The 20,414-nt window shown below is 42.1% G+C and overlaps 1 protein-coding gene across 4 annotated transcripts in view; it reads right to left on the bottom strand.

Moving 5' to 3' along the window:
- Window positions 1–4,193, bottom strand: part of NFE2L2 (NFE2 like bZIP transcription factor 2) — a 29,143-nt gene extending 24,950 nt beyond the window's left edge. Inside the window, exons 1-2 of one of the 4 annotated variants that reach the window (XM_054070377.1) lie at window positions 4,044–4,142; window positions 3,435–3,523 (exon numbers count right to left, since the gene is read on the bottom strand). Coding sequence is in view for 2 of the 4 variants with exons in the window: in XM_054070374.1 (XP_053926349.1) it covers window positions 4,044–4,073 (30 nt within the window). In the remaining 2 variants the exon portion in view is untranslated. Of the gene's footprint in view, window positions 1–3,434; window positions 3,594–4,043 lie in introns of all 4 variants that reach the window. The other 3 variants (XM_054070376.1, XM_054070375.1, XM_054070374.1) reach the window with 3 other exon arrangements.
- Window positions 4,194–20,414: the final 16,221 nt, after the last annotated feature.

Raw genomic sequence — 20,414 nt, forward strand, 5'->3', positions numbered from 1 at the left:
AAGGAACTAACCTGGCCAATGCACTGTATTCTTTTCTGTTCACCTGAAGTTGTATTCTGTGCTACAAAGTCCAACTTTGGTATAATACACTGTATCAGAAAACTGAACAGACTTCTAACCCTTTCAAGTTCTCTAGGAATGTGCTATATTTTAATAATACGTTACTTAGGGCCGGAATTAGGTGGAGGCCAAAACAAACTTTAACTAGGTGATTATCCTGGAGACTTTGGAGCACTTTTTGCTGGCTGAAATTCAAGCAGAGCAGCCAGGGATTAATATTTAATTCATGGCGACAGGTTACTGCCTGGACCTGTGCTGCACTAGCTACACAATCCTAGCAAATACATCACTCTTTCACAAATTTGCCTAATTTTAGTCAATGGTTTAGTAATTTTAAAGTCATTATCTTTACAATTTCAAAGGGCAAAAAAAGGAAATAAGCAGCGTTCTAGATACAAAAACTCAAACAAATTCCTTCTTTCCAATGAAGCACACATCCAGCGTTACAGGAACGGGCACAGCTGGCATCATTTGCTGTCATCACCTGACCTTTCTATACCCTTTCATTCTCCCCTGAGCTCACCCTTTTCTGGGCTGGCAACTGACTCTTCTTCACTCTCCTTTAAAAGTCTAAGGCATCCAAATATTTTCAGTGACAGATTCGGACAGCTTTTGCTGGTTTGGATTTGCTGGTTCTATTGAAGAACCTAATATAACAGAATTTTACAACTACATAGGAAAAATACGTTTAAAACTTTGTATTAATTGATTTTACTGAAAAAGTGAATGAATATTTCACTTAGCTCCTTCCACTTCTAGTGTTCCTCATCAACATCATCTCATGAAGCCCAGTATATTCCACAAAAATATCAAGATTTCTTTATTGAAATAAGAATATTCAGTATGCTACTGCTATGTTCATTTCAGTCAGGATCACAAAAGTAGCAATACCTATCAAAGAGATATTTTTCTGCTTTGCAAACTTAAGATCTAGTACTTAGGGAAAAGAAACCAAAAGAAATCAAAAAGGTATTCAGGTGCAACACTAGATGTAATAATCTGACATATTTTTAACAGTATCTTTGTCCTTCGGGATTATACATAACCTGCCATGCTCTTATTCAGGGTAAGTAATGTGCCATCTCTATTTTTTTCAATAAAAAAATAAAATGAAAAGAAAAAAGGGACAGAGAGCCAAAGTCTATCATTTGCCCATGAACATTAGCAGGAACCATACACAGACCTTCCTAACCACCCACACAGTGCTGTAAAAATGTCTCAAGTTCTTTAAAGCATTGAGATCACCCAGCTGCCCTCTGCTTACATTGGATGTTCTTTTTTTTTGTTCCAGTTTGGTCTCTTTCAAATATTTCTCAACAAACTTTCAAAGCCAAACTCTTCTCCAACTTTGAGTCCTAACCACAAACTTCCTCAAATTAGATTTTCATGGTCAACTGACTTCTTGTACTTCCATCAATTTCCAGTACAAATGTAAAATCTTAGCACATTTTAAAAACAAACTACAGAGCAGTATATGTATGATAGATATCTACTACAATAACAATAATATCTCCTGAGGGATTGACACAGTCAGCTCCTATTAGTCTACACTCATTTCAGCTAAACATAATACATTGCATTGCATCTACCACTGGGTTAACTGCAAACTATTTTTTTTGTGAGTTTTGAAGGAAAGAAAACTCCATTAGTGCACCTTGATATCAATGTGAGCACAGAAGAAAATAAATGCATTTTTACTTAAGACAGAAGTTGTGATACTCTCCAGTTCCTCCAAACTGGTCTGTAATTTTAGTAGATAATAGTATATGCAAAAACATGGATGTTTTCTTATGCTGAAATTTACCTACATACATAGACATATAAATAGATATTTCTACAGATACCTTGATCAGATATTCCTATTCAAGACTGTTATCAAACCTCATTATCAAGAAACAAACCAAAACAAAAAAACAACCAACCAAAAAATCCAAAGACTTATTGCCAGGCCCAAAGAGTGCACTTGTTTACCTTTGCCTGCAGAATCTACCTCACGTGGAAACAATAGGCCATAAGGGAATAAAAAAACATCATTCACACGACAATTTAATGCAGGAAGCAATAAAAAAAAATGAATGTGCAATTTCTTGTTAAAGCCTTTTAGGCTCAAGAGATCACTCTAATGGAGCTAGAGACTCTTCAGGACAGTTCTCTAGGTAGACAAACCCTAACAGATCCACTTACAAAGGCACAGGATTATTTGTTTACCTGACTTTGCCAGTTGTTACAGCTGGTCTTCAGTATAAATGCAACCTACAGCTTTGTTGTGTTGGAAAATTAATTCTTTTTGCTCTGTTGTTGCAAGGCTCAAAATTTAATAACTGATAAGTTTGTTGAGCTGTTTTACAAGGTTACAAGCAACCATTTCAATCAACTGAAATTTACTAAACAGAATGGCTACTATAGAATACCATGCTCTCGCAAGTGTGACCTGAAACATCTTAACACTTACCCCAGGGCATTCTTTTAAGTGTTTTGAGGTCTGTGCAGTACAGAGATGCATACAGAGATGCATCCTATTTCCAGGCAGAGAAGTACAGTGAAGGAATACTTTTTTCAAAAATATTGCAGACAATGGCATTAGTAACTTGCACAGAAGTGGCAACTTTACATTCTAGTTAAAGAGCCAGATAAAGCCCAGTCCTCTACATTCACCTTTACTGCTGTAACAATTGCTACCAGGCATATAAAAGACAAAGATCTTGTAGTGCATTTGCATAAGCGCACACCTTTCCCATCTGCTGGCTTGCAAAGTCTGAGAGGCTAAAGGAAGATCATGTTTCCCTTCTCTCATTTTGGAGTCAACATTTTATAGGAAAGGGTATTTGAGCTTTCCACTCAATAAATACATTTAAAAATATATGTCAAAGATGGTAATCATTTACTATCTAAAAACTGCAACGCCTTTTCAGGCTAGGCCCGCAAGAGAAGAAACCAGCAGCTGTTGAGCTCAGATAGCAAAACTGCAACTCGTGGCTTGGTAGGAAGAGTTTGACAAAGTAGGAAAGTGAGTAACAAAAGCCAAGTTTGCCAGCAGAGAAGTCACGGTGGATTGGGCAAGAAGGTACAAAAACGGGTATATGGGAATTGGTCTGTCAAGAACCTACCAGAAATAAGTGCAAAAATGCCATAGATAGATACTACAGGCAAATTCATGGGGCGTTTACGCTGCGCAGGCCAAAAGCCTGATTTTTGGTGCAGTACTTTCCAAGAAACCGAGGAGGAGAGGCGGAGAGCTACCTGGGAAGAGAAAAAGATGCACCAAGCAGAGCGACGAGCGGCCTGAGACAGACGAGCAAGAGCATCCAATGGACAGAAAAGCAACACCCAGCGCGGTTAGAGATGCGTACCCACAGAGGTACCCACTTACATACCCTCAGGGACGGACAGACGGCGTTAAAACCCTTCTATCACACCGCACGTACCGTTGTCATACACTGGAAGAGTCTCAGAACTCTGGAGCCTTAAATTCACAGCATTAAAGGGATTAAAACAGCTCCAGATAAAGTTTCACGTTAAAGGAATTAAAACAGCTGCAGATAAAGTTTCAATTATTAGTTCTTTAAACAACACTCAGTTGATAAGGGTACGTTTTCCATTTAGAACCCCGAGAAAAACACGTAAACACTATATAAACCTAAACCGGGTTCGCACTCCGTTCCCCGCCGCTCTCCCGCTCCCGTGCGGCCCGTACACCGGCCCGGAAGCGGCGAGAACCCGCTGTGGAGACCTCAACCGGGCGGAGAGGACAGAACACACTCTGCCCGGGGGCGGAGGGAGGACCCCGCCGCGGCGCTCCCAGCGGGCGGAGAGGTGTGAGGCACCGCCCGGTCCCTCCCGCCGCCCCCCGGGGTCCCGCTGGCCCCGCCCCGCCGTGACTCAGCGCGCGGCGCCACGTGCTCCGCCGGCCTCGTGACCGGGAGCGGCGGAGGGGGGGGGAGGAGGGGGGCGGCGGGGAAGAGCGGGGGGGTCCGGGCTCTCACCTGTGCGGCGGGGGGCGGCTCAGCGTCCATCGCACCGCGAGCACCGCGAGCACCGCCCGATCGCTGCCGGCGCCGCTCGGGGGATGGAGGCGGCCCCAGCGCGGCCCGGGCAGCTCCGCCCCGCCGACCGGCGGCCACTCAGCGGCTGCGGCAGCCGCGGGGGCGGCTCCTTCCCGGCAGCGGAGCCTCCCCGGGCCGGCGGGACCGAAAGTGCCGGCGGAGGAGCCCTCCAGGGCTCGTTTGGGAGGTTTAGAAAGGGAGCAGCCTTTAGCAGGGCTGGGGAACTCGGGGCAGCGATCCCCATCGCTCGTCTGCGGCGAGACGGGAGCGGGGACAGGAGAGATTTCCTACTTGCACGTGTATAAATTATTCCCGACATCTTATGTGTATTCTGTTGCTTTCCGAGGTCTGATACTAATGTTACGAACTTGGCGGCGGCAGCTCTCTCGCTGATTCGGAGCCGGCTGCAGCCCTGCCTGCCCTCGCCTTTGGGATCCGGCAGCACAGCCCTCAGCTCAGCTCACGCTGCGCTCGGGGCGGTGTCACCTCCGGAGAGCGAACGGCGGCGGCGGAGCGCGGCCCGGGAGAAAGCCCGCGGGCACACGGACTGCCTGCCGCGCTCCCAAGGACAGACTGACGTAGATGAAACTGATCTCTACTTTAGCTTAAATCACAAATATTCCACTTTTTGTAATAGTAACGACTTATTGTATCCCCGGGCACTGCGCCCCTCGGTACCGGGTGCTGCGTTGGGTCCGGCCGCCCTGGGCAGGCGCCGGTGCCCCCCCCAGAATCAGAGAATGGTTTGGGTTGGAAGGGACCTTAAAGATCACCCAGTTCCAACCCCCTCTGATGGGCAGGGACACCTCCCACCAGATCAGGCTGCCCAAGGCCTCATCCAACCTGGCCTTGAACACCTCCAGGGATGGGGCAGCCACAGCTTCCCTGGGCAGCCTGTGCCAGTACCTCACCACTCTCAGTGTGAAGAAATTCCTCTTTATGCCTAGTCTAAATCTGCCTTTCTCCAGTTTATACCCATTGCCCCTAGTCCTATCACTGCACGCCTTCATAAACAGTCCCTCCCCAGCTTTCCTGTAGCCCCTTCACATACTGGAAGGTCGCTATGACATGTCCTCAGAGCCTTCTTTTCTCCAGGCTGAACAACCCCAACTCTCTCAAGCCTGTCACCCCATTCCCTGGCTCAGGGCACTCCATGCATTCCACACTCTCTGTGCGCTCACTGTCTCTGAACAGCGCACGGCAGTGGGGTCAGCGTGTCCCGGGGGCAGCGGGCAGCCCCGCAGACCAACCCAGACACCCGCAGCCCTCGCCAGCCACAGCAACGCCAGTGGCCAAACCTGCACAGTGGCAGAAACATTGTTTGCAATTTATACCCACCAATGAGTTTGCCTATGCAGCAGAATGTCATAGAGTAGAATCATAGAATGGCTTGGTTTGGAAAAGACCTGTGCAGGTCATCCTGTCCAACCCATCTTGTGGCAAGCAGGGACGTCTTCAACCAGATCAGGTCACTCAGAGCCCCATCCAACCCGATTTTTTTCCAGGGACGGGGCATCTGCCACCTCTCTGGGCAACTCGTGCCAGTGTTTCACCACCCTCAGTGTGAAAAAATTCTTCCTAATAGAGTTCTAAACCTCTCCTCTTTAAAACCATTAGTTTAAAACCATTACCCCTTGTCCTACTGCTACAGGCCCTGCTAAAACGTTTTTCTGTCTTTCTTATAAGCCCCCTTTAAGTACTGAAAGGCCTCAGAGTCTTCTCCACGCTGAACAACCTCAACCTTCTCAGCCATTCTTCATACGGGAGGTGTTCCAGGCTTTTGATCATTTTGGTGGCCCTTCTCTGGACCCACTTCATCAGGTCCATGTCTTTCCAGTGCCGAGGGCTTTGGAACCGGATGCAGTATTCCAGGTATTCTGGTTCTGATAATGTTTTATCAACCTTTTGACTTCTCCAGCAACATCCAACAATGTGTCGTATTCCTCAGGCATGACAGCAATCCCATGCTACAGCTCGCCTAAAAGAAAGCAGGAATGCTTTAGAGCAGAGGGGCCAGAGGCCTGGATCCCTGCCCCTATGTCATAGTTGCCAAATCACTTGTCATCATTTGGTAAATGACACCGGAGATCAAGCTGAATTTTGCAAGTGGCAGTCAGATAGTTGGTAATTCAGTGCACTGAATATGGCTTTGAAAAGGGTGTGGCGACTGCCATTGTGTTTGTAGCCTGGCTGACAGAGTATGACGATATATACCTCTCAAATTATCCCTCAGTCACCCTTCAGGCCCATCTTCGAGGCGACTTCCAGCGATCTGTTGTAAGGAAACAGTGTGGAATTAGGAGATTCTTACTAACTATAATGGAAGAGTTAACTATTCCTTTGTAGATGCTTATATAGCTTCTGTGACTGGCAGCCAGAGTGCTGCTATGGTCTCTCACAGACTGGTGCCCTATGCCTGCTTTGGATATCCACAACTGATGATCTGTGTTAGTGCACCTTGCAATTTACACATGGCTAATGTGAAGATCTAGTTTCCATGTTTCTCTACAAGGTACCAAAGTGTGACTTTACACATTACAAAATAGCACAAGTGTATAAATTTGATAAATCTGTAATAATTTAAAAAGCCTTTGCACCATCACATGGGTGGCTGTCTACCCAAAGATACTGTGTGCTGTAATTATATGAAATTGATATACAAGGTCCAACACATAAAAAAATGAGACTAACCTTATAGCTCAGGGACTACCAATGGGAGGGGAGAGACAAAGAGACGGTTATAGAACATGTTCTAACTTGTCACAGTGAGACAAGGCTCAATTTGATCACTTCACTTAATGCATGTTCAAATATAGATGTTTTCTTACCCTTGGTTGGAGAATGTCAGTGCGCAAGAATGAATGGCAAATTAACATCAAGTTTCTTGTCAAACTGGAGAAATCCGCGATGGAAATTTTTTGGGTATTGACTGAAGCTCCTTACAGTTACGTGCTCCTAAAGATCAAGTTGGTACACAAAGGAACCCATTTTTTGTCAGCAGAAGATGTGAAAGCAAAACCAAACAAGGTCCTCAACAGCCTTTCAGAAAATGTTCTGCATAATTGCTTTGAATATTGACAGCATCTTATGCAGGTGTGTGTTATCTCAGAAAGGAACTATTTTGAAGGTGATCTTAGTTGATTTTCTTAATTTGTTAAATAGACAGTTATGGGCACAGTCTTGGGGGTTTTGTTGTGTCAGACCTCATATACCTTTGAAGGAAGAAGAACTTGTAACCTAAGTCGATTTATTATGTGCTTTTTTGCTAACTGCACTAGATAGAGTGAGAGCACTTGATTTACACTGAAGGTTTAGTTAAAACACATCTGTAGAGCCACTAAATATGTTATGGAGGTCTACACAAAACACGCGCTGCGTCATTGTATGAACTAAGTATAATGAAAGAGCCCTTATGATGCTGTGGCTTCAATTCCATGGAGGGAAAATGCATGGTAATAATAAATCCAGAACCAGCAGCAAAATCTGAAGTATATTTCTGTATTGGTTTTGTAGTACCACTTTATTCTGTGGTCTAAAAGTGAACTCAACTGAATCCAGCTGAAAGGATTGTGTTGGAGAATTTGGAGAAATAGAAGTGGGCTGCCACAAGTCAAAAAACCTTTGAATACAGCTGCTGCCAGCTGTTTGCAGGTGATATTTTTATTAAGTATCAGCTTTTAAATTTTTCAGAAGCAGTAAGCACACCATGTTAGCCCAAAATGAGTAATACACAATGCCAGTTTGTGGAAAATTGCCCTAAAGCTGTAAAAGTGTCTTTTCTATGTGCTTTATTTAATAGAAAGCAAAATAAAAGCAAACGTGAACCTTAGGCATTGGAACAGATTGTATCATAGTGCAGAAGTAGTGTGCAATTCTAAGCAGCTTGCTTGGAGCCTGGGGGGAAAGAAAAAGGCAAGGACACTTTCTGGACAGGTCAGATAAACAAGTATTGACTATATATTTAATTTGCGTACCTTGCTTAAATTCTCCTTCCCTTATCTTCACATCTTGAGCTCAGGCAGCCTGGCTGTTCATTTCTGATGAGTAAGGCAGCCATCCAAAAGTGAACTTAATGAAAATGCTTTATATCACTGCACTATACCCACTGTACACCACTGACAAATGAGATGTATGGCATCAGGAGCTTTCTGAAGCAAAGCATGAGCGATACCTTTTCAATATTGTTATTTTCATTTGGTTAGGTAACCTGAAACACCTGGAAACACAGGCTCGCTTGTTAGTTGACCTTTATAGCTTTTTGTATAGCAAAGTTTTTAGGAAAATATTTTCAATTAACATTGTATCTTTCTAATCCAGGAGTTTATTTGGGATATAGTAACATCTTGGTAAGGTATACGTACAGGAATATGGGCCCACATGTAATGCTTTGGTCTCCACTTGTAAATGCAAACTTTTGGCATGCACAGAAAAAAACACATGCTTTTCCATTTGCTCTGTTCCTGACAGTATGCATTCATTTACCTTATAAAGCTTACATACCTAGCGTGTATGTATTGACAGTCGTTACTGTGATATTATTACGGTTTAAATGCAAACAAGATAGATACAATTTCCCACTGAAGTAGTACATTCAAGAACAACCCATGGTGGTTCCTCACAGAAGAATAACAAAGAATACAGAGAACTTTTGATGACACATATAATTTTAAATTTTATTTGTTGCCTATTTTTATACTAGAGACTCTCATTATTCCTCTGCCTATTCTTGCATTACACTTATTGTCAATTGTACTCTTTAGAAACACTTTTTTTTTTTTTTAATCAGAATTTATTCCAAAATGTTCTCATACTCTTTTTTAAAATGACAGGAAGATTGAAAGATCTGGTTATATTTTCAGCTAATGGTCTATTAACAACATTTTGACAAAATTCTTTCTAATGCATCTGCATAACCTTTTGTATTATTTTGTATTATTTTGTATTATTTTGTATTAGAATAATGATGACGCTAGAAACTTCACAGTGCCACCTACTGCCGAAAATACACATTTTAAAAGCCTTGCTAGCCTGGGTGCCTTCAAATAACAGGGCAATGGAGGAAAATATCTGTTGAAATAAAATCTTTCAGACCTTTGATTAATGTTGGAGACAAGTCCTCACTTGTCAAGTGAGTTTCAGTCATGCTGAATTTCTGAACTTTGAACTAGTGACTCTTTTGACTGACACTTTAATGAGAAGTAACTGAGGATCTGGGACTTTGCCGAGAATTCTTTTTGATGTTACACTTCTAATAAGAACTTTCATTTTACAATTAGTCCCTGTGATATCACCTGAAAAACACTGATGAAAGATTCAGTGAAAGAAAATTTATTTTTCAATCAGTGATAAGGAGATATCTCTATTTTACAGACATCTATGCATGAGATGTAAATCAAGCCCTGAAATCAGCATCACGTGTGGCACAAGGTCTGTTCCCTTCTTACATCACAAAGTCATTAGATGGACCATGGATCACTGCCTAGTTCTTGGCATAAGATGATACATCCTCAGCCACAAAGGCTGGAATTCATCTTCCCTAGCCCTTACCATCTAAAAGTTAGATGAGGTCAAGGTACAGTCTAAAGTACAGTAGCTAGGTCTTTCTTTATGGAGAAGACCGTGCTAGTGAAATAGTAACCATATGTCTACAACCATTTCCCACATCCAACGCGTTAAATATTGATTATGATCTCATTCCCATGAACCAGGGAAATAGGAGAAGTGGTAGGAGTTTGTACATGAGTATGAGCAAGTAGAATATAGACCCTTATTCTTCTTGAAGGAAGTTCAGCTTTAAATTTTTCTCCAGGGAATGGTACTTGTATCTTCCTGTGGAATGAACTGATGTGGAAATGATTTGAGTGCATGACTGTCAGACTTTCTTGTTATGGCTTGATGAGTTAAACTTCAAAAAAAATGAGTTGAAAAATTCTTGAGAATGATACATTTAAAGCAGATAAAACAGCTTGTAAGGACAATTTAGCCACTTCCTGGCAGTATTTTAGAAGCCTTTGGAGGCACTCTGCATGATCCCCCTTTTCATTCACAGAGGAGAAGGACTACTGACATGACATATCACTCCGTGGTACTTAATTTTGCAACAGCAGCCTGATGTCCTCAACAGATAATTTTCAGAAGAGCTTTTTGTAATATACAGATACTTATGTACAGGCAATCCCAGGTGCACATTTTTCCAACATTACACATTAAGAATTCACCTCCTATTAAGTTAGCTTGATGAAAAGGAAGATAAAGGGCATTTCTTAGGTGTAGAGGTATTATGTCTTTCAGGCAGAGAAAATTCATGCTGACTTTTTGGTCAATTAAACAATTATTTTTTATTTACTAAACTGGTGTTGGTTGGGATAGAGTTAATTTTGTTCATAGGAGCTTGTATGATGTTTTGGATTTGTGCTGAAAACTATGGATAACACAAGGATGTTGTAACTGTTGCTGAACAGTGCTCACACAGCATCAAGGCCATCTCTGCTCCTCAGGCTGCACCAACCAGGCTGAGGGCACACAAAGAGTTGGGAGGGGACATAGCCAGGACAGCTGACCCCAACCGACCAAAGGGATATTCCATAACATGTGGCATTGTCTTTAGCAATAAAAGCTGCAGGGAAGAAGGAGGAAGGAGGAATGTTCAGAGTTATGGCATTTGTTTTCTCAAGTAACCCTTACGTGCAATGGACACCTACTTTCCTGGGGATGGCTGAACACCTGTAGTGCATGAATTCCTTATTTTGCTTTGCTTGCATTCGCAGCTTTTGCTTTACCTATTAAGCTGTCTTTACCTCAACTCATGAGTTTTCTTACTTTTCCCCTTCTGATTATCTCCCTATCCCACTAGGAGAAAGCGAGCGTGTGGCATGGGGCTGAGCTGCCCAGTGGGATTAAACCACAACAGTCCTGTGTGGTGTCCAATGCAGGCCCTGAAGGGTTTGAGGTAACAGGGGTTTGAATGGAGCTTGCTAGACCAAATTTACAGCTGTTATTGCTGTTAAGCTATTAACTGGCAGGCTCCTTTGTTTGCCCCGGGGCTTGCTCACCTTACTGTACATTAGAGTACATTAGAGCACAGTGCTTCTCAGTGGCTGCTTTTTGCTTTTGCTGTTTGCTGTAGGGCTTATCATCTCACCCTGCTGTGCCTGGGAGCATTTAGATAACAGCAGTGGCCATGTGCCCACTGGCTGATGACCAGGGCATTGCTGCTGTTATGTGCTGCTGTGCTGGATGGGCTGGAGCTTTGGTGTCAATGTGAGTCAAAGGGGCTGTGACCTGTGGATAAGTCCAAGTGTGAGAAGGACATCCCAAGGTGTCTTTGTATAAGTCCACACTGGAGCAGGTACACCTCAAAGCATCTGTGGCCATGGGCAAGTCCTGGCTTGAGCCAATATCCCCCTGAAGAGACTGTGGCCCATGAGTACGTCCATGCTGGAGCACATGGGACTGTAGTCTGTGCATAAGTCCACACTGGAGCAGAGGCAAGGCGGGGAGTACACTGCCAGTGTCCAAAGGGACTGGAAATGGAGATTGTAATGGATATACCTTTCAATAGTTGTAACCTATGATTCAAGTCACGTGTTATAGGAAATACTATAGCAGGAACCACCACCACTGGAGGACAAACCTTACAAGAAGTGGTACAAGTGCAGCAGTGACCCAATCTGAGCTGGCTTTGGTGCCCCATAACTCCACACCACACAACTCCTCTCCTGTCCTGAGTGACCATCGCGACAGAATCCAAGTCATGGACTACTGAACAAAATGGACACTTTGCAGACATTTTATAGACATTTTGCAGGGGTGGACCATAGACCCGAAGGATGGATATTTGTGTTTATATCAAAGGGTGGGGTGGGGAAAGTGGCTAATAAGGATCTATTTGATAGTATGTGACCTGAGCATGACATAAATGATATGGTATAAGATGTGGAGATTGTACTGGTTTGTTCTGGGATAGAGTTAATTTTCTCCGTACTCATTCATATGGTGCTATATTTTGTATTTGTGATGAAAACTGTTGATAAAACAGTGATGTTCCTGCTTCCTGGTGTGATAGAGGGGATGCTATCACCGTGACAGAAGAAAGGATGAGCACTCTCACTGTTGGCCAGGTAATTATTTTGCTCATAGATGCCCGAATTACAAGTTATGAGTTAATGAGTGGTGAGTTATGAATTAGAGAACTTGTGAGTTAGAAACCTCATGACTTAGGTGATGAATTAGTGAATTCACACACTAGACTAGTCTGTATAAAGGGGGTTGAGCCCTTGTTTGCCATGTTTGTTTTCTCTTCTAATGAGTTCATAAAATAAAGATGAATTTACAGAGTACATTGTCCTGTAAATTTGAGAGATCCAAACAGACCGTGACACAGAGTCAGTAGTCTGTGGCCCCTGTTACCTCTCCAAGTACTTTAAAACAGCTTCTTTCCAAAAGAGTGAACAGGTAGTGATGGGATGCTCCTCTGAGAGAAGGAGAGGAAATCCTTCACAATGCTCAAGTTGTGTGTTGGTTGTCTATTTCAAATTCCCATTTTCCTTTCAGGGCCTTGTCAAAGACCTCTGGTGCCTGCTCCTCATCCTGGTTCAGTTAAAATTCACCCAGTATTTCCCTCTTGTTGCACTCACTATAGACTATGGACTTTTAGTGTTAATGTGTGTCAGCCTAAATAAGGAAAAGCAATGCACACTGTATCCTAGAAAGCTAGAAAGGTTGAAAACATGCTTCTTTCTTCTCAAAGAAACGCACAAACTCAACCCACAGTCAGCAGGAAAATGAATAAGCAATTTGGTGGTACCATGTACAACAAAATAGCATCATAAAAATGAAATTATTTAAAGTAATATTCCAATCACGCAGTCACTGTTGATTGAGTTTCCAATTATACAGAGGTAATTGTATTAATGAACTGCCTCATTCAGTTTGGTGGAAAAACAATTGAAAGTTTTAATGTTCTGGCATCTGCAGATAATAAATGATGTGATCTGTGCTCCTAATTCAACTAGAATCCTAATTTTTGTTTTACCCAGCGCGTACTACAATATCAGTATGTTTGATCAAAGACACTTCTATGACCTTCTGGAGCCAACATGATTCTGGAATAATGCTAGAACAAAATAACTGGTCTAGAATTAAATACTGAAATGAGCTAAAATAGACAAAGGACCTTATTCCAGAATTAATGACCCTGTATTTATAGTCATCTAAAATGCAACTTAAATTCCGTGAACAGAAATGTTTGCAACCTGCATTTCACTGAATACACTGGGAACATTTTTAAAAGACCTAGTTCTGTGACTTCAGCTGCAGAAGCCAGACTGACAATAATCAAATATATTGTAAAGGGTCTAGAGTGCATCATGTGCTTTGCAGTCTGAACCCTGTGTCTGAGGTGCTGTTGAACTCCCCACCATTCTCTAAGTGTTGGAATACATTTATGCCATAGGCAAGTTGATGTAGCATCTGCCTTTCCCTTTAAATTTTCAAGTGTTCCCAGGAGCTCAGCGAGCCTAGATATTTCTCAAATGCATATGATAATTGTTTATGGATTTTTTGTAGCCCCTTCCAACCCCAAAAAATCCAGAAAGTGTGAATCAAGAATAATACTGAGGTCTCTTTTACTTTCATTTTCTGATGCAAGAAGTAACACAAGCATTGGGTAGAATATCTGTCCTATTGAAGTATTTTAGTATACTAGCAGTATCTACAGTATCTATAGAAATAGACTTAATAACTCAAATAGTGTTTAATCTATGATACATTCATAATCTCTTCTAGGAAAGACCTTATTCTCTAACTCATCATTCTACACATCCTCTGCTGTAACAAAAGCATTTGCTAAGTAGGGAAAACCCCAGGTTGTTTCCTGTTCTGATTTTCAAAGAGAAAGGGAGAAGCTGACTGTTTTATTGACACTTTTTTCCTGGTCTTTTCCCTTTTTTTTTTTTTTTTTTTTTTAGATCTTCCTTCTGGTAGTCATATGATGTGGAAATATAATGTGTTGTTTACTTCTTCAGCCTCTTGTCATGCCCCATATATTCTGTTAACCCAGCAAGCAGTCCTTACTTACCATGTTTAAAATATAAGCCACCTGCTGATTCTATTCACATTGTTCTGCAAGACCTGCTCTTGGAGCAGCCTCATGTGCAGGATGCTCTGCTTCTTGTCCACAGCCTGTTAGCTGTCAGCGACTGTCAGTGCTGAGCCTGTCCCGATATGTATCTGTTGGGGTGCTAATTCCAAATGTGCTCAGGGTTGTGACAATGGGCATAGGCAGGAGGGCAGATGCCAGTGCTGCGTGTGAGTGCTCATGCGGTCTCACTGCTAGCTAGGGTGCAGAGGTAATACCTTGAACAAGTTGCATGGACTGGCTTCCGTTGTTGACACATCCTCCATGCCTCAGTATGAAGGCAATAGCCAGAAATGCAGACACCCTGCAGTCACAATGTTTCTGTTGGTATTTTGCCTGGTTCTTCTTTTTTCCTTTCTAGCTTAACTTGCATTTATTTCTCCTCTCCTAAATATGTCATTGTGTATGTGGTGTTCCCACCCATTATTATCTCTGTTAGTGTGCTCTGGGGAGAGCAAAACACACAGGCCTGGGGGTGAGCAAAGACTGTATCTGAATAGGAAGCAATGCCAAACAATTGGTGCGATCCTCAGCACTCCCCATTTAAACAGGGAAGTTTGTCTCTGGAAGTGAATTTCTGAGGAAACAAAACCTAAGTGTGATTCTCAGAATATAAATGCAACCCTCATTTTTATGCTCTCTTTTGGGACCTTCTACTAATTTGGCAGCTGCTCAGCAGCAGCTAACAAAGTAGTGTTGGGATCTACAGCAGCCCGTGGCCTGCTGATCCTTTTTTTTCTACTTCATATTTCCAAGTACTGTGTTCCAGAAGAAGTTGCCCATTGTGTGTTCCCCTTAATAATTCTTAAAGGTTCAGACAAGTTAAATGTATGCACATATTTCCAATAAATCTGACCTACAGCAGTTGATTGTTACTCTGTTTTTTTCAGAGCTCTTTCTCATCTATCTTCCATCTTTTTGATAGTGCTGTGGATGGGACTGAATATTTTAGGCCAAAATCATAAAGAAAATTACTTAATCTGATGCTATTACAGCTCTTCATGTGGAATCCAAAATGACTGCTCTTCTGCCTTGCTGTATCCTGTGCAAACTCCCATCTAGTTGCCCAGCAAGAAGGTGAGTTTCCCATAATTCTCTTTTCCAATGCATGCTATTCAGGTTATTTCTTCAACTGAAATATTATTTGGATTATTTGTACACTGTTTATCAATTTTCCTTATTCTAGATCAAAATGATTTCTTTTTGAGTGCATCACTTCTTTACACCCTGTCTATAATCCTCTCTTCATTGGTATTGGCAATGTTTCCGCTGTGGACAATTGTAAATGTCAGCCGCATGTTGAAGTTATTTTCCTGATGAAAATACTTTTTTAAATCAGTCCTCACCCCCATATCTATCATACCCCAAACACCTTCTCACAGTTCAATAGATGGTATGTTTTGTAACACTACTGAGGCTCCCAGTATGTACCAGGGTTTCCAGCATACTGTTAGCCATGGTCATGAGGGAGAAGCCTTCATGAGAGCTGGAGTGGCAGTCTGGTAGCTGGCAGGAGGAGGCAGCTGGGCTGTAAGCAGCCTGGGAGCTTCCCAGGGAAATTGCTTGCTGCTGGCAGAGTGTCATTAGTAGCAGCAGGAGGACATAAGGAGGCAGGAGACACAACAAAACTGCGTATGTGACTGGCAGAAGACTGCTGTCAAATGCTTCCAACAAGGCCCACCCTGTACGATCATAACCCTCATTTGAGATGCAGCTCTGCAGGGCTGATAACGTTGCCACTGTTAAGAGGTAATTGTGCTTAAGGGAGTTGCTCTGTTTGTTCCGAGAAAACCATAAAGCACTCGCATTACTTCTGCACACCCTGCACATTAAACAAGGGCAGCCTGGTAAGTAGAGCCTGCAAAGCAAAGCCTCCTGCCTCCAACTCCTACAGTGCCTGGCACGGAGCTGACTCCCCAGCTGGGAAGGGGTGTCTCCCCCCATCTCCTAGAGGACAAGTGCTCCCCAACAGACTTAAAGCTTTCCTAGCAAAGCCAGCTTGAATTCATTTTTCATCTAAGAATTTTATAGAACATGATCTGAAACCTTAAAAAAATCTAATATATTACATCTGCTGCCTTCTCTTCAGCCATGCCTTTTATAAATCTGTCCTAATAGATCACTCCAGTTTGCATGGCAAGATTTTTTTTGTAAGACCACAGTGTTTGTTGCTTGTGGCCCTAGAACCTTCCAGACGTTTAGTGATCATTGTGCAATGTCTCTAGTATTACTCACTAGGAACAGAAAGTATGCTTGAGAGACTGATGCCAAGTACCACTCTTTTTTCTTCCGAAAATTGGTTAGATATTTGGTTAATAAATGCTCTCACATCTATTGTGATGATGATCACAATAAGTGTATCACATGCCTTCTGGAAACTACACCAGAAGGCAGCTAAGCTCCCTTGACCCCTACAGTCAACATAAATGATTTTCTGTATTCACTTATAGTTTCTTAACCACACCCTTTTCAATCAAGCTATCTGCTTGCAAGGTCAGAAAGACTGTTTTTATTACTGTGCAGTATCTTTTATATTAGCTTGCAGACTGTTTGCAAGTGCAACAAGAGACTTGGAGGGATGTTGCTTGATGAAAACAAGCCCACTGGACACTTGTTTTGCCTAGGTGAACTGACAACATCAAGCAGAAAAAGCAGGACTGAAGTAACCCATATGCTGTAATTTGTGATGCTTAGGACCTCTGCAGGTCTGTTTAGGTTATTATGCAAACTTGACAAGAATGAGAATTTTTCAGAATATGAGATTTTTACTGCAGTTCATGCACACATTTTTTTCTCTGCTAATACAGACACTACGCTGGCTACATGAGTTGGCTAACTTTTCAACAAACTAAATTCCTGAGATTCTGCCTGACATCCTTGGAAAATTTGAAGCTGTTTTTAAGGAGGTTCTGTGAGAAAACATAGCACAGTGAATTTCACTAACTTTGGCCAGCTTATAAGGGAAAGGCTTGCAGTTACCCTCAGGCATGAACTTGATTACATAAAGAGTAAGAAATACAAAATAAATCATATGCTTTAATTCTAAATTACATTATTTGATGTAATAAGAACTTTCATACCAGATCAAATCTAAATTAGTTGTCTGCCAATAGTAATTCCCAGATGTCTCTGAGGAAATTGCTCTATTCTTCAAACTCCTTTCCCTCTCCACAAATATAATGGATAATTATATAACAACCTGACTATAGGGGAAGTTAGTTTCTAACCTCAGGCTAGTGGCTGATTTATGCCCTGAATAGTGAACATTTATATCCATTATGAATTTTTATCAGGTCCAATCTAATTCCCCACATAAATGTATGAATATGTATGTATAACCTTCTACTGAATCCTGCTAAGCACTTGGCCTCAATGATACCGTTTGCCAGCATGTTCTGCAGGCATACTGCTTTTGCCAATATTAAATATATTGCCTTTTACTTTCATTACTACAATCAGTATTTGCTTGGGGAATGTATCAGTGGTAGCAAAACCCCCCAATAACCTTTTTCCCAAGTCACTCCCTATCCTGAACAGCTCTGAAGCCTGCAGCACAAGCTGGAGCCTGGCTGCCTGTGCTGGACCAGAAGGCAGCAATCTCCAGCCTGCTGACATTTCCTGCTCCATCCAGTCATAGACATTTTGCATTATGAGTTGGTGAAAGGCAGAGGGATGATGCTCATAGTAAGTGTAAAGGTTAAAGTGTCTCGAGGACTACTACCATACTGCTGCACCATGACTTCCATTTAGACTTAGGTTCCAGACTAGGGAAGGAGGGGTTGATCATTAGCTGTTACAGCTAAATCTTAATGAGGGAGGAAGGTAGATTATATTTGAGTAGGAGGAAATTTGTTATACCTGGTAAAAGAAGTTTGAATTAGGAATGATTCTGAATGGAAAAGTAAGAACTGTTTTACCTAAAGAAGGAATTTCACTGTACGTCTATGTGGGCTGACTACTGACATAAAAAGTCAGCGGGTTTTGTGTAGAAGTAAAAGAAGATGGGACAGGCCGTAGGGAGGGCCATACAGAAGAAGCAAGAAAAGGCAATGTTGTTCTTTCTCCTCCCAGACCTGGACATTACTGATGCTATTTACATTCATAGAAATTTGACAGGCAAGCGATTCCCAGGGTTGCAATGGGAAGAGGCACCCTTGCAAATCAAACATTGAATAAGCACCTATAATGAAAAGAAGACCGTGAGACTGACTTCAGTAATCATACACAAGAAATCTTTAGTTTGTGAATCCTCCTAAGTTCATTTACAGACAACAGGCACATATAAATAGCCAACAGAGACGTTCGGAGTGGTTACAACAAAGAGCAAAAGTCAAGAGGCGAAAACCACATACAGAGAGCTTTGGTCATCACAGACAGTATAGGGCAACTGCGGACTTAGCCACAAAGTTTCAATTCTGGTGTAATTTAGTTTAGGAGTGCTGAGACACAGTTTCTTGTTGCTTCACTTAACTATACAGTGAACAGCTGTGAGGTTTTTATTTGGATTAGAATTTCCCTGGACCTCAAGGTAATTTAGATCTGAGCTTTTGGCTCCTGTCCCTTCCCAGCTTGTACTCAATATAAATTACTGCCCTAAAACCACGACGTGTTCAATTTATCCTCCATTTTAGATGGCTGAAAAGTACACACATAATTCTATGCATACCACACTTTCTGTAATCTGCTGTGACAAATAGACGGAATGAGTGAAACTGCTAGGTACAACACTTTATTTTAGTCATGAACCCACACCCAGCCTTAATTTAAATACCAGGCAAGAGTGACACTTGAATTATTTGATTTGAATCAATGCCAAACTCAATCTTATGCAAGCTCAGAAAGAGAAAGGGAAAAAAAAAATCTTGGAATAAACCCAATAATATACATGTGGGAACATAAGGCAATAACAGGCAGCTATTGATTCAATTGTAATGACAGGAATGGGCCACCATGAAAAAGCTGACAACTTTCAATGGAGCTACCATGTCTGAAGGATAGGGAACAGGATGGTATTTTTACACTTAGGTAATGACTACAAGAACAGTAGACTCCAGGACCAGAATTCCCAATTCCACCTTCTATCAAAAACGCTGGTCAAGCTTTGTATGCCACACTTGCGCACACTGCTGTGAGGTTCTCCATTGCCCAGTACAATGCAGTCTGACAAATAATCCCATTCTGGAGAGAAGCATAGAAAACAGTTATTATCACACCTGTCCGAGATAAATATATATATTTTCATGACCTAATTCCAAATAACTACATTAAATTAAGAGCTGTATACAGAAATGGTGAACCTTGGTGTTCAGTTTTGACCTTCTGGGTCAGTCTGCTTTGCCTGTTGGTGCCATAAGTTCAGCTGCAGGGAGGCAATGTCACCTGAACAGTCCCCAGGGAGAAAGCAGGATTGCCTACGATTTTGTCAGTGTTACACATCCCACAGGGATAATGTTTTCCGGGATTATTTTATGCTCTGGAGCATTACTATTTTTCTTAGGGCTTTCTTTACTATGTAGCAAACCTTTCTAAGAAGGCTATATTTTCATAACCAAGTGCTAGGAGTTCAGCTCAGACAGGCAACAAAGGCAACTTTTTCACTACACCTACTGATTCCAACATTCAACTCAACCCAAGAAAAGAAACTCAGGGTGGTTGCCTAGGAAGTGGCTTACTGCAGTTCTCTTCAGCCACTTGTACCCAGAGATTCTGACTGAGCTTTCTCTGAAGTCATGCTTAGAAATGTTTGACTCCCTCAGCAATTTTCTCCTTAGCCAGAGATCTATCCTCTAATTTGATGCCTCTCGTTGGACTTTTTTTTTTCTCTGAATTGTCATGCCAGACAGTTGTCTGCTTTGTTGGTTTTTTTTCATAGAAAGGCACCTGTTCAATTTTAGATACTGTTCAGCCTGTTCCACTTCAGTGGTCCGCACTACTCCTCTGAGAGCCCTGAGCTTTTCACATATTTCAGGCTGCCAGCTCTCATATGTGCAGTTCCCCAGCAGCCAATTATGCTCTGACGCTCTTACGACTGAGCCAACCTCCATTCCTTCATAAAGGGATACCCTCTTGTTATTGCAATTGAGGAGTTCCATAAGAGGCTTTTAATGTCTCCAGAGTGTTGTTATGTACGATAAAATCTTGAATTAAGCTTTACCTAACACTTGTTCATGCAA

This window comes from Cuculus canorus, chromosome 6 (assembly GCF_017976375.1).
Source record: "Cuculus canorus isolate bCucCan1 chromosome 6, bCucCan1.pri, whole genome shotgun sequence".
Lineage (NCBI taxonomy): Eukaryota > Metazoa > Chordata > Aves > Cuculiformes > Cuculidae > Cuculus > Cuculus canorus.